General features: G+C 49.9%; 1 protein-coding gene across 1 annotated transcript in view; it reads right to left on the reverse strand.

Moving 5' to 3' along the window:
• Positions 1 to 1,883: 1,883 nt before the first annotated feature.
• Positions 1,884 to 13,478, reverse strand: part of LOC308675335 (ephrin-A3-like) — a 28,715-nt gene continuing 17,120 nt past the window's right edge. Inside the window, exons 2-5 of the mRNA XM_081340569.1 lie at positions 5,991 to 6,280; positions 4,079 to 4,144; positions 3,557 to 3,634; positions 1,884 to 2,591 (exon numbers count right to left, since the gene is read on the reverse strand). Of these exons, the coding sequence (XP_081196695.1) occupies positions 2,470 to 2,591; positions 3,557 to 3,634; positions 4,079 to 4,144; positions 5,991 to 6,280 (556 nt within the window). The 3' untranslated portion in view covers positions 1,884 to 2,469. The remainder of the gene's footprint in view (positions 2,592 to 3,556; positions 3,635 to 4,078; positions 4,145 to 5,990; positions 6,281 to 13,478) is intronic.

A 13,478-nucleotide genomic window follows, 5' to 3' on the forward strand; every position in this document is an offset into this window, starting at 1 on the left:
CCTGGGTTAGTCTCTGGAGACCAAGCTAGCATTTAACTCCCAAGGCCGAGAAAACAAACCTGCATGGAAGACAAGGTGGTTTGTTATTGGCGGACTGGGTTTTTGACTCTGCCAGGCTTTGGAATCTTCATCCAAGGCAGCCAGCCACGGCTGGGGATGATGGGGTTTGGAATCTGAAGGGGCTTGGGTTGGAAGGGGGGGGAAGGAAGGAAAGGAAAGGAAGAAGGGGAAGAGGAAGAAAGAGGAAAGGAGGAAGGAGAGGAAGAGGAAGTGGGGAAGGAGGAAGAGGAAGACAAAGAAGCAAGGAGGAAAAAAGGAAAGAGAAAAAGGGGAAGGAAAGAAAGGGGGGAGGGGAAGGAGGGGAAAAGGAGGAAGAAGGGAAGGAAGAGGCAGAAATGAAGCAGGAAGAAGGGGAAGGAAGGAAGGAAGGAAGGAAGGAAGGAAGGAAGGAAGGAAGGAAGGAAGGAAGGAAAGAAGGGGAAGACGGGAAGGAAGAGGAAGTAGAAAGAGAAGGGAAGGTACAAAAGAGGAAAGGAAATGAAGAGGAAGAAGGAACGAAGGGGAAGAGGAAGAAAGAGGAAAGGAGGAAGGAGAGGAAGAGGAAGTGGGGAAGGAGGAAGAGGAAGACAACGAAGCAAGGAGGAAAAAAGGAGAGAAAAGAGAAAAAGGGGAAGGAAAGAAAGGGGGGAGGGGAAGGAGGGGAAAAGGAGGAAGAAGGGAAGGAAGAGGCAGAAATGAAGCAGGAAGAAGGGGAAGGAAGGAAGGAAGGAAGGAAAGAAGGGGAAGACGGGAAGGAAGAGGAAGTAGAAAGAGAAGGGAAGGTAGGAAAGAGGAAAGGAAATGAAGAAGGAACGAAGGGGAAGAGGAAAAAAAAAGGAATCGGAATTCATCCATGGGAAAAGCTCACCCATTCCCCATTTCTCCCCACCCTCTCAAATCCTCAAATCCATCAGCCGAGAATCGACAACTAGCCAATTGAGCCAAGAAGACCACGCCAGGGCGGAAAAGAAAGAAGAGAGTCTGTGGTTGGGGTTTGTGTTTTTTTTTTCCTTCTCTTTTCTTCACCTTTTATTTAAATTTTTTTTTTAATAGACTAAGAGGAAGTATATGAAAACCACGAGCCAAAGTTCTGCGGGGGTGGGTGGGTGGGAAGAAACCCCAATGAAATCCAAACCCAAGAAGTTGACAAGAGAAAATGAAGAATAAAAATAAGAATAAAACCCACCGACACACGTAGAGAGAGAAATCTCTTTTTTTTCCCCCACCTCCCCCCCCACCCGCACCCCCCCGTTTCTTTTTTTCTTCTTCCTTTTGACCGCGCGTGGATTCGGACGGCCCTTTTTACCTACCACCGGGCAAAAGCCACCCCCCCAGTCTCCGCCACCCCCCCCTTGAAAGGAAAAAAAAAAGTGACTGTGCCGCTTGCATAGTTTAGGTCTTCACAGAAGACAGACAGGGGAGAGCTGCCCTTCCTCCCCCCCGCCCCCCCCAAAAAAAGAAAAGACTCTGGCTTAAACAGGCAAGCCGCTGCCTGTCCGCGCGGACCCCCTACGAGAACAATTTCATATAATCTATAGACACAGGTAATAAGGGTGCCTCTCTGTACAGCACACATACTAGAGATATGTACAGGGTCTCCCCCCCCTCCGAAAGATCGGGTGTCCATCAAGGTCAAAAGGACGACGCGGACCACCAGCCCCCTTCTCCCCGATCTCGGGCATCCAAAGCTCAGTTGGGACGCAACGCCCCTCTCCAAACGGGGCTCTTCCCGGACACCCCCCCTCCCAACTTTCCCAAAAGAGCCAGGCTTAAAATCAGTCTGTATCCTGACTCTTCACCCCCCCACCCCCCCACCCCCCCCAATCCTCACGAGTACAGATCTTGCGGATACGTCCGCCAGCTTCTTCCGCTCGTCCGGGACGAGACAAGATAGGGATACAGGACAGCGATGCAAAATCGCCACGCTCAAGTAGTAGCAGAACGGGTGTGTTGTTTTTTTTTTAAAAAAAGGAAAAGAAAGGAGACATACAAACACACCCCCCCCTGATTTTTTTTTTCCTTCCAAGGAGTCGGTGGGGGGGGGTTGCGTTTGTCTTAATTTCTGGAGCCTGCCTTTGAAAGCAGAGTCGTGTTCTTCTTCTTCGGCATGTTGGTGGACCGGAAAGCGGAGAAGATGCCAAAGTAGGAATCGTGATATCCGGGTTTGCTGGAATGACCAGACGGAGGAGCGGTTATGGTTATTACGCGCTCGCATAAAACCCACTGTTCTCTTCTGCGACACCCCCCCCCCACTTTCCCACCCAGCCGTGTGCCGTCTCAAGTGTCTCCCTCTGGAATTTCGAGGTGAATATACTTTGCTTGTTTCTCTGTGTCCACCAACCAACAGCCAAGGAAACCTTGGGGAGGAGACCGGGCCTGTGTGGGGAGGGGGCTACTGCTGGCCCCCTCCTCCTCCTGCAGTCCACACAGCTAGGAGGCGAGGAGAATCATAAGGAAGAAAGCCACCGCCAGGGCGAAAGGCAAATGTTCCCATTTCGGACTGGTTCCGCTGATGCTCTTCTCCAGTTTGGGCATCTCTGGGTTAAAATGATCTGTATTTTGGGGTGCAGGGAGGAGGAAGAAGAGAGAAGAGAGAGAGAGAGGATTAAAAAGTGGTAGGGGAAAAAAAACAGAGGTGGAAGCATAGGGTGTGCCCTCTTCCCCTAGTCAATCCTGCTCAAAACGCTGTTTTTCAGCCGGGCGCCGCACAGAACGAGCGCCGCTGACGAGGGTCCGCCATCCCTCGCCCGGAAGGGGACAACTCACTACAGGCCCCTCAACCCCGTGGGACAATTCAACAAACACAAAAAAGTTAAATGAATTCCGATGGAACCGTGGCCAATAATAATAATAATAATAATAAAAATAATAACGACAACAGTAAAGTCGATCCAGAGCTACGAGAGTCGCAGCGATTTCCCGGCAAAAACGGGGTCCCCGATAATAACTGAATGAAAGTCGTGTTTGCTCCGATGCCGGAGGGTTTTTAAGAACAGACTGGACAGCCATTTGTCTGAAACCGGGGTAGGGTCTTCCTGGTTGGACTAGAAGAGAGGTCCCCAACTTTTGGGACGACAGGGACCGGTTCGGTGGAAAGAGATTTTTCCACCGACCAGAGGGCGCGTGGTTTTGTGTGCTGTCTACATCCCACCGATGGGGCTTTGCTTGTTTCTGCAGACCGGTTGCTGGCCTGCCGCGGCCCGGTACCGGTCCACGGACCGGGCGGTTGGGGACCCCTGGGCTAGATAGAAGACCTCCCGGGTCCCTTCCAACTCTGACATTCTGTTAAAAACATTGAATTGTCCCGCGGCTGAGTTGGCCGTAGTAATTTGGCCGTGCGCGGCGAGCTGTCCTAGACTCATCCGCGACAGCTTCCAGAATTTGGGAGAATCCTGAGTCTCTTCCAGCAAGAGGCCCAATCCACAGGGGGCCAGGATGCTACGTTTTGGATGGGGAGGGGGGGCCGTCCCCAAGCCCACAACCCCACTTTCCCGGGCAAAGGTAGGTGGACACTCACCCAAATCCTCAATCTTCACTTCGGGCCCTATAGTGAACGGCGGAAGGGTTGATATTGCTCTGTCCCCAGAAAACGGCGCTGTGGGCAGGAAAGGGGGGGGGAAGGCATTACTTCCAGGGGTGGTGGTGGGTTACTAGAGAGGACGCCCCCCCCCAATTTTTGGCAGCCCCCTCCTCCCCCCAAGCCCCGACTACAGGCTCTGGCGAGGGGCGTGGCGCTTCAGCAACAGGCGACGTCAATTTTGCATCTTCCTTTCAATGAGTTGGGGAAGCGGAAACTCAAGGAGGCCAAGATAAAATTACTTTCCCCAGGTAGGTACTGAGATGCAGAGGGCCGCCTCGTGGTAACGGAAGGGGAGAAAATCTCAGCCCTCCTGAGGACTAGCAGCTTGGATTGGACAAGGACAAAAGGACAGCCCGCAGTTTCTCAAGGGCGGGCGGGGTGAATTGTGTAGAAACAGATATGGAGAAGTCTTTGCCCCGGGAAGGGGGAAATGGGGGAAGAAAGAAAGAAGTCACTCACGGGAACGGCAGCAGACGAAAACTTTCATTCGCAAGCAGGACCGGCGGTGGTTATGCATCGGAGTGGCTGGGAAAAAAATTAAATAATAATAACGAGGAGAGAATTGGAGGCGGTCGTTCGTCTCTGACCCGTGTCGTCCTCCTGGCTTGGCAGGAAATAGATTTAATCCCCAGATGGGATGAGAGATTCCTGGGGCGGAACCAGGCAGGGAAAATGAGGTGGGATGGATCAGTGGGGTGAGCAAGTTTGGGGAAACTTCCTGTTGTCTTCAGTCTTTTGAACAATGAGGACTAGAATCCATCCATCCATCCATCCATCCTTCCTTTCTTCCTTCCTTCCTTCCTTCCTTCCTTCCTTCCCTCCCTCCCTCCCTCCCTCTCCTCCCTCCCTCCCATTTGGACCCTGATTCATATTTATGACGGTTACAGTGTCCCTTTCTTGCGACCTGCTGACCAGCCAACGGGGAAGATTTGCCGTGGGGCAGAATTTGTACCACAGCTCTAAAACCAGACCTGCTATTTTGCTTTCTTTGGAAATCCACCCAAACGGCCCAGACAGATCCATCTTCAGGTAGTCCTCGGCTTACGACCAAAAATCCTGTCCCTAAGCAAGGCGCTGTTTCAAGTGAACGGTGCTTGTTTTTGCAACCTGTCTTGCTGCGGTTGTTAAACGAACCAATCAAACGGGACCCTAAAATGTGGGGGATAAGCCTCTTGGGACTCCTTAAAAAGTCATCCCCGCCCCCAATTGCAAATGTTTTTGTGCAAAAAAGAAATAAAATTCCTTTTATAACAAATTTATATCGCAGAAGGTTGAGGGCTCCATAAAAGACACTAGGCCTCAGAAGCCTAAAGATGGCTTGGTCAAGGGCTCCCCCTAGTGGACCAAAAGCATATTCACCTGCTTAGCTGAGCCTGAACTAAACTGCAAAAGAATTAAATCCTAGTTTAGTTTTGCATTTTGAAGGTTTGCACCACCCGTGGACAAAAACCCTGCCGGCACTTCAAGCCTAAATGGCCTCAACTCTGGGTAGTCCTCGGCTTATGACCGTAACTGGGAACTGGGTCCATCGCTAAGCGAATCCAGCTCCCTCTATGGACTTCGCTTGTCGGAAGCTGGCTGGGAAAGGCTGATCACACGACCCTAGGACACTGCAATTGTTGTAAATACAATTTCTCATCCCATGACCGTGGAGATGCTGCAGTGGTCATAAGTCCGAGGATTGGCATTAAGTCACTGGTTTCAGCACCGTCGTAACTCCAAACGGTTGTTAAAGGAATGGTAGTAAGTCAAGGACTTGTGAGGGAGAGGGTTGTCTGAATTCACCCTACATGAAGCCCCTTATCCTGCATTAAACCATCATTTTATGGTCAACAAACTGTTATATACAAGACATCACCCAGTGGTCCTGGGGGGTGGGGGTGGAGAAACCCTTTTAATTTGGTGTTTGATTTCTCCCATTGGGGATGCTCAAGACGGGCGCATGTCCCACTACATCGTTATCACTTAACTGGAACGACAAGGCCTGAATCTAGGATGTGACGTGGGGTCTTCATGACCGACAAAACCCTGATCAACCCATTTTTGCATGAATTCATCCAAGAGGCTGAGCTTGCCAGCTGGGAAGCCGACAGTCTGGGTTCGAGATCCAAGCACCTTGCCACGGAGTGAACTCCCGTTCCTTGCTCCAGCTCCCTTGGCCAAGAAAGGGAGGAGAGCACTGCCCCCTAGTGTTGGATATGACTGGACACTCTTTACCTTTTCATAAGGGGAGGTAAATTTCCTTCCGGGCATCAACAACAGTTTTTGGAATGCAACAGGGTACTTATAAATTTTTGGAATGCAACCCAAAGGAAAAACACATCCCACCAATGAATGATTAGGGCAAAGGAGACCAAGGCGCTCAACTCACAGATGTAGTAGTATTCGTGTCCAGCGTGGAATTCATAACCCAGCGAGAAGGCACTGTAACGCTGGAACTTCTCCGAGAACTTGATGGGGCTGTGTGGGGCGCGAGGCCGGTTGCATTCCCAGCGTTTGAAGCCTTGGCTGATGTCGCACGCCTGGTACCCCTCCAGGCTCACCATGTAGAGGATGTACTGTTCCATGCGCCCCTCGGGCACCGAGGTGTTGTAATGGGGGCAATAGATGTCCAGGTAGTCGTTGACGTTCACCTGGACCGTGTAACCCTCTCTCCGTAAGCTGTAGGAAGAGGAGGAGGAGGAGAAGAAGGTTAGCTTGGGAAGATCCAGGAGGAGTTAGGCTGAGGAAGGAGCTTCCCACAAAGAGCTTATCAACATGGGTATCTGTGCATGTACAGAGTGTGTTTCTCTCCCCCCCCCAATCCTGGAAAGATAGATTGCAAGGAGAAATTAAAGAAAAAGAAGAGGGGGGCAGGAGGAGGAAAGGGGGAAGGATGGAAGGAGTGCGTGAGGAGGAAAAGGAAGGAGGGGAAGGCGAGATGGAGAAGGAAAAATGGAAGGAAGGTGTGGAGGAGAAGGAGGAGGAGGAGGAGGAGAAGGGACGGAGGGAGGGAGGAAAAAAGCGGATAAGGAGGAGTGGGCAAAAAGGAGGAAAGAAAGAGATGAAGGAAGGAAGGAAGGGAAGAATGGATGAAAAGGAGGGGGGAAAGGAAGGAAGGGAAGCAGGAAGGAAGGAAAAAGAAAGAAAGAAAGAAAGAAAGAAAGAAAGAAAGAAAGAAAGAAAGAAAGAAAGAAAGAAAGAAAGAAAGAAAGAAAGAAAGAAAGAAAGAAAGAAAGAAAGAGAAAGCAAGGAAGGAAGGAAGGAAGGAAGGAAGGAAGGAAGGAAGGAAGGAAGGAAGGAAGAGAAAGAGAGAGAAAGGGAAGGGAAGGGAGGAAGGAATTTATTATTTCCTTATCTTTTCTAGAAGAAGCCAATCAGCCAGGCTGACCTACACAACCTCCTGATCCAAACCTGGTTTATTTATTGGGGGGAGAAAAAAAAACAGCCCTCCACTACTTTATAATCCATTTATCCAAACAGACACCCAGCTCGCTCTGGAATGTCCTTGCTTCAAATGACATACAGTGATTCTCCTCCCGCAGGGGTGGGGGTCCCTCAAACCCCCCCCCCCCCGGTGATGGACAGCTCCTTAAATTGGACTGGACAGCAGTCTCCAGTCTTCTTGCTCCAAGTAGCCACAAGGTTGGCAAAGCCTTCACCGCCACTTCCAGGAGAGAGGGCGAGATTTCTCGTCTGCCCACATTTGTGACCCTGAAGTTTGCCTCGACATATTTACTTTGCTAAATTTGCTGATGGCGCAAACACACACACACACACACACACGCAATAAGCACCTACGTGCAATTTCTATCCATGCCTGCAATTATATGCGATAAAGACATACGTGCAATTTATACTTGCTGAGGTGCTGTTTTCCATGCCGTTTTATTTATTTCAGAATGTTTACTTTCCTCGTCTAAAACGTGGGCAAGGGGCAAAATTCTTGGGAAGCACGCACACACACACACACACACACACACACACACACACAATCCATGAGGAGCTTTCAGCATTTCTGCCTGGCCCTGCCTCACGTGTGCACCTGATTCCAATCCCTATGTCTTGAGGACTAGAAACCTAAGGGCAGCACCAGGTTTTAACAGGCACGATGCTTCAGAAGGACTGTGGGGATATGCGGTGCTGAACTTTGTTCCTTGTTCAGTGTCAAAGGGGGAGAGATGTGATATATATATATACACAAACGCACACACGTATACGTATGTATTTATAAAACTGTACAGATATATTTTCACATTCCCCCCAAGCATGTAGCCCACCAACTAATAAAAGCACAGGTGGTCCTTGACTTAGGACTGTAATGGTTGTATGTCATGCTGGTCCTAAAATGGGTCTGTCACGTGACCACATCCAACTTGATGAGTATGTTTGCAGCGGTTGTTAAACGAAGCAGTGGCGTTAAGGGCCGGGTTTTCCAATAAAACCGTTGTAAAATGCAGCCAGTTGCCCTTAAAACAGGAATGTTTGTGGCGTTTTAAGGCAGGGACGGTCTCCAGCCTCGGCATCTTTAAGACTTGTGGACTTCAACTCCCAGAATTCCTCAGCCAGGCAAGTTTAACACTTGTGGACTCCCACAAGTGTTAAACTTGCCTGGCTGAGGAATTCTGGGAGTTGAAGTCCACAAGTCTTAAAGATGCCGAGGCTGGAGACCGCCCCTGCCTTAAAACGCCACAAACCCCCATAAACGTGACTTTGGACAGTTGCTAAGCAACCAGTCGCAAGTCGAGGACTATACCTCAACGGAGAATTTAAATGAATTGGGAATCCTGCCGATCTAAGGGGATTTAATTCTGGTCCCCCCCCCCCGAAAGGGATCAAGTCTCGCTGTAACTGGGGCGGGGGAGAGGGGGTTTAAGCCCACGGCGAAAAGCCTCAAGGCCTTGGACAAGCCCGCTTGGTAAACTGTGATTCAACCACATTCTCTTTTTTTCTTTCTTCCTTCCTTCCTTCCTTCCCTCCCTCCCTCCTTTCCTCCTTGTCAATTCAGGAACAATTTGTTTTATTTTTCGCCGGATTTTTGGCAGGCGCCCCCCCCCCCCATTGCTTTTTCAATGTGGCTGTTCCTTCTGTTTACCGCGCGACGTGTTTTCAGATGGAATTTAACAAGAAAAAGGCAAAAAAATTTTTTTTTTTATTGCAAATGCTTCTGCTCTAAAAGCCGTTTCGGTACCTTAGCAAGGTAAAGTGGGGGGGGGGGAATCAAAAAAGAGAAAAAGCAACGCAACATGAACAGCCGCACCTGTTTACAACAGGTTTACAACAGTTCGTTTATAGTGAGCCAAGTTACAACGGCACTGAAAAGACGGACTTAGGATCGGTTCTCACACTTACGACCGTTGCAGCATCCCCCCAGGGTCATGTGGTCAAAGGTCAGACACTTGGCAACCCCTCTTAAAGCCTGCTGGCTGGGGGATTCTGGGAGTTGAAGTCCTCCCCTCTTAAAGCAGGCTGGCTGGGGGATTCTGGGAGTTGAAGTCCACCCCTCTTAAAGCCTGCTGGCTGAGGAATTCTGGGAGTTGGAAGTCCTCCCCTCTTAAAGCCTGCTGGCTGAGGAATTCTGGGAGTTGGAAGTCCTCCCCTCTTAAAGCCTGCTGGCTGGGGGATTCTGGGAGTTGAAGTCCTCCCCTCTTAAAGCAGGCTGGCTGGGGGATTCTGGGAGTTGAAGTCCTCCCCTCTTAAAGCCTGCTGGCTGGGGGATTCTGGGAGTTGAAGTCCACCCCTCTTAAAGCCTGCTGGCTGAGGAATTCTGGGAGTTGGAAGTCCTCCCCTCTTAAAGCCTGCTGGCTGGGGGATTCTGGGAGTTGGAAGTCCTCTCTTCTTAAAGCCTGCTGGCTGGGGGATTCTGGGAGTTGAAGTCCTCCCCTCTTAAAGCCTGCTGGCTGGGGGATTCTGGGAGTTGAAGTTTTGAAGTTCCTAGGGTTCAGAGGCAAGCAAGCAAGCACCAGAGATTGGCTTAGCATCTGCCGAAGCGGCTTTTCACGTTCAGAAACCAGATTTTTCTCCTCCCAGGTTTGCGAACCTGGCCTCTTTGCCTTGCCCCCACCGAGGGGACGGCTTCTCTGGCCCCCAGGGTTGCCTTGAAGAGGACTAGTGGGATCTGGGGCTCAAGAGGATGCCGGCCTCCTTCCCTGCAGGGACTCTTGAAGAAGAAGCCGCAGCCCAAAGACGCTCAGAGTGTCAAGAGGTACTAATTGCAATCTTCGCAAAGCAATTAAGGCAAGTGGGCTCCGGAGGAAAAGCAGGCAATGGGGGGGGGGAGATAGAATCCGGAGGAGACATCCCGGGGTAAGCAGTTTTCCTTTACCCTTCTGCTGCTTTTTCCTCTGCTGAGGTAGCACAAGGACTGACTTTCTTTCTCTTTCTTTCTTTCTTTCTTTCTTTCTTTCTTTCTTTCTCTCTCTTTCTTTCTTTCTTTCTTTCTTTCTTTCTTTCTTTCTCTTTCCTTTCTTTCTTCCCTCCTTCCTTTCTACCCTTCCTTCTCCTTCTCATCCACTCCTTCCTTCCTTCCTTCCTTCATCTCTTCTTCCTTTTTCCTTCTTTTCACCCATTCCTCTTCCCTATCCACCCTTCCTTCACTTTCTTCTCCTTCTCATCCGATCCTCCTTCCTCTCCACCCTTCCTTCCTTCCTTTCCTTCTCTTTCTCCTGCACTCCTCCCTTCTTCCTCTCTTTCCTTTTCACCCAATACTCCTCCCTATCCACTTTTCCTTCCTTCCTCCCTCCCTCCCTCCCTCCGAAAAAACCCCGAAAAACCAAAAAAAACAGCCAGCAAAGACACCCCAATCACAAAATAGCATCTTATTCACCCCTCCCTCCCTCCCTCCCTCCCTCCCCACCATCCTTCTTTTTTAATTCTCACGCCAGCCCACAAAAGTCTCTTTTACAGGCTGTTGTTGTTCCAGCTTCAACCTTGCAAGGCAATTTCGTGGGAACCCGGCTCATGGGCCGGGGATGATGGGCCCTGCAATTCCAGAGGATGCTGGGCTGCTGGATGCTGCCGGCTTTCGCACGCTCGCTGGCTGGGGTTCAGAAAGCCAGGAGCGCCCGTGCTCCCCCCGTTTTTCGCTTCCATACCACCGCTAATCCTGTTGCCCAATTCCGGCAAATGGGGTTTCTCTCGGGAGCCTCCATTATGCTGATCCTGTGTCACAAGCCGGCTCTGATCTGCTCCGCGGAGGCCCCCGCCGGGCCTAATCGGGGTCCGCTTTGATAATTGTGACAGTCTGAGACGTGGCCCGCTGACACGCACACGCCGAGCCCAAGGCTCGCCAATTAATTAGCTTCCGTGCAAAAGCCAGGGAAAACGCCGCAGCACAAATGGAAGGAATCGCGGCGACATCTGCAATGGTGCATTGAGGTTATAAAATAAAATAAAATAAAATAAAATGAGATTCTCTCTTCTCTTCCTTCCCCTTCTCCAACCTGGCTTTCGGCCTCCGTCAGGTTGCCTAAAAAAAAAAAGCCACCTTGCAAAACTGCAGAGCATGCGTGCTTCGCAAAACATGCGACCGCAAGCCGGAGAACGTTTTTAAAAACCCATTAAGGAGAAAAAGCCCAAACCGACGACCGTCGTGAGTTCTGAACCACATAAAAAGGGCCTCTAAATGTTGGTGGTTGGTTGTTGTTTTTTTCCCCCTGTCCTCATCCTGCCCCGTCACTTTTCCTTGCGTGTTGGTGACATCCTGGAGTGTCACAACCTGGAGAAGAGAGAAGGATTTTCCTGCCCCGGGAGATTTCCAGCCAAAGGTTCAAAAGGCCCTCTGTGCATGCTCAGAAGCTGTTTTTTTGGGGGGGGTGGGGTGGGGTTTGAGCCTTCTTCTCCAGCTAGGTTTCTTGGCGAGGCACCGCATCCAGACGATCTCCAAGGAAAAACCGGCTTTTGCCATCTGTCGCCTCGGAATTGGAAAAAATAAAATAAAAATAAAAATTGGAAAAGACTCCAGTGTGGGGGCGTTGTTTTTCCCTTCGGCTGGAAGGAGATAAGATGGCCCAAATTGGGGGGTGATTTGCCCTGCTCCGGATCTGCCTGCAGCCATTCCCGTTCTTCTCCCGAAGCATCTGCCATGCCAACTTTTCTGGAACATGCCAGCTCTTCCCACCAAGCTAAGATTCACGCCTGGAAAAATTCCTGGGGATTTTGGTCTCTGACAAGCCTGGACGGCCTGTGGTTAAAAAAAACACAAGCCGAGTGAGTCAGATCCTGCCTCCGTTGGCACCATCAAGCCATGGTTGGGAAGTTTGACACGGGGGGGTGGGTGAGCAAGGGACATCGTGGTTTGCAAAACCCAGCTTTGAGGCTCGGCTCGGCCTGGCTGTATTTAAATCCCGTTTCGGTCACCACGATGTAAAAAAGATGTTGAGACTCTGGAAAGAGTGCAGAGAAGAGCAACTAAGATGATCAGGGGGCTGGAGGCTAAAACATATAAGGAACGGTTGCTGGAATTGGGGATGTCTAGTTTAATGAAGAGAAGGACCAGGGGGGACATGATAGCAGTCTTCCAGTATCTCAGGGGTTGCCCCAAAGAAGAGGGAGTCAAGCTATTCTCCAAAGCGCCTGAAGGCAAAGACGAGAAGCAACGGATGGAAACTAACCAAGGAGAGAAGCAACCTGGAACTAAGGAGAAACTTCCTGAGAGTGAGGACAATTAACCAGTGGAACAACCTGCCTCCAGAAGCGGTGAATGCTCCAACACTGGAAGTTCTTAAGAAGAGATTGGACAGCCCTTGGTCTGAAATGGTACAGGGTTTCCTGCCTCAGCAGGGGGTTGGACTAGATGACCTCCAAGGTCCCTTCCAACTTTGTTATTATTATTATGACCTCCAAGGTCCCTTCCATCATCATCATCATCATCATCATCATCATCATCATCATCATTCAATTGCAAAAGGCAGCTTTATTCTGAACAGCTTAAATCCTACGACAAGACCACATCAAACCACAACCCCTCTGCCTATCCCAGGTCCTTGGGAAAGGCTGGACGAAAATGCCAAATCCAGTCTAAACATCTGGCTGGCTGTGTCACAGACCATAATAAAGAGCAATTGAACATGGCATTGACAAACCCCATCGGTCAACTGCAAAAGGCTGGTTGACTTTTTTGAACAGCTTAAATCCTTCAAATCCTTTAACACCATCAAACCACATCTGCCCACCCCTGGTCCTTGGGAAAGACTGAAGAGGGGGACAAAATTTGCCAAATCCAGCCTGAACATCTGGCTGACCGTGCCAGGAACCGTAATAAATATATAAATAAAAAAGGAACCATAAACATCAGCCCTTTTTCAAGCGAGGCTGAACTCTTTCAAACACCCTGACTGGATTTGCAAATTTTTAGAATTTTTTTTCCCCACAAAGCCTCCTGAGACCAGCTGGGCACCGATGATGGCTTATTCAACAAACCACGGTTTGCTGAGATGGAGCAAGCCGGCTCGGCCTTAGCGCCCCCAAAGGGAGGGGGGAAAAAAACCAAACCAACCAGAAAAATAATTAGTAAATCAGGAGTCTGTCTCACTTAGCAAAGGAAATTAAGCTCAAAGGAATTTGGCCATTCGGCTCTCCATTTAATTTATTTTATTAGGTTTTATTTTGCTTTTATCGGCAAAGAGAACCACTTTTGCTTACTTTTTTTTCCTTCTCCTTTTTCTCTTCCCTCCTCCCCAAGCCTTGTTGGCAATTTGGAATAGGTAGGGGCGAAAGGGGGGGTCACCCCAACACCCCCCTTCACCCTAATCCTAAATAGAAAGCTTATCTCCAAATTGAGATAGTCCCTTTTAATGGAAATAAACCAGCTAAATAGATGCTTGTTTCGTCTTTTGCCCTCTTGCTGGGAAAGCGCAGGTAGACTGCCTCTGCTCAAGGA

This window comes from Vipera berus (assembly GCF_964194415.1).
Source record: "Vipera berus genome assembly, chromosome: 16".
In the NCBI taxonomy this organism is placed as follows: domain Eukaryota; kingdom Metazoa; phylum Chordata; class Lepidosauria; order Squamata; family Viperidae; genus Vipera; species Vipera berus.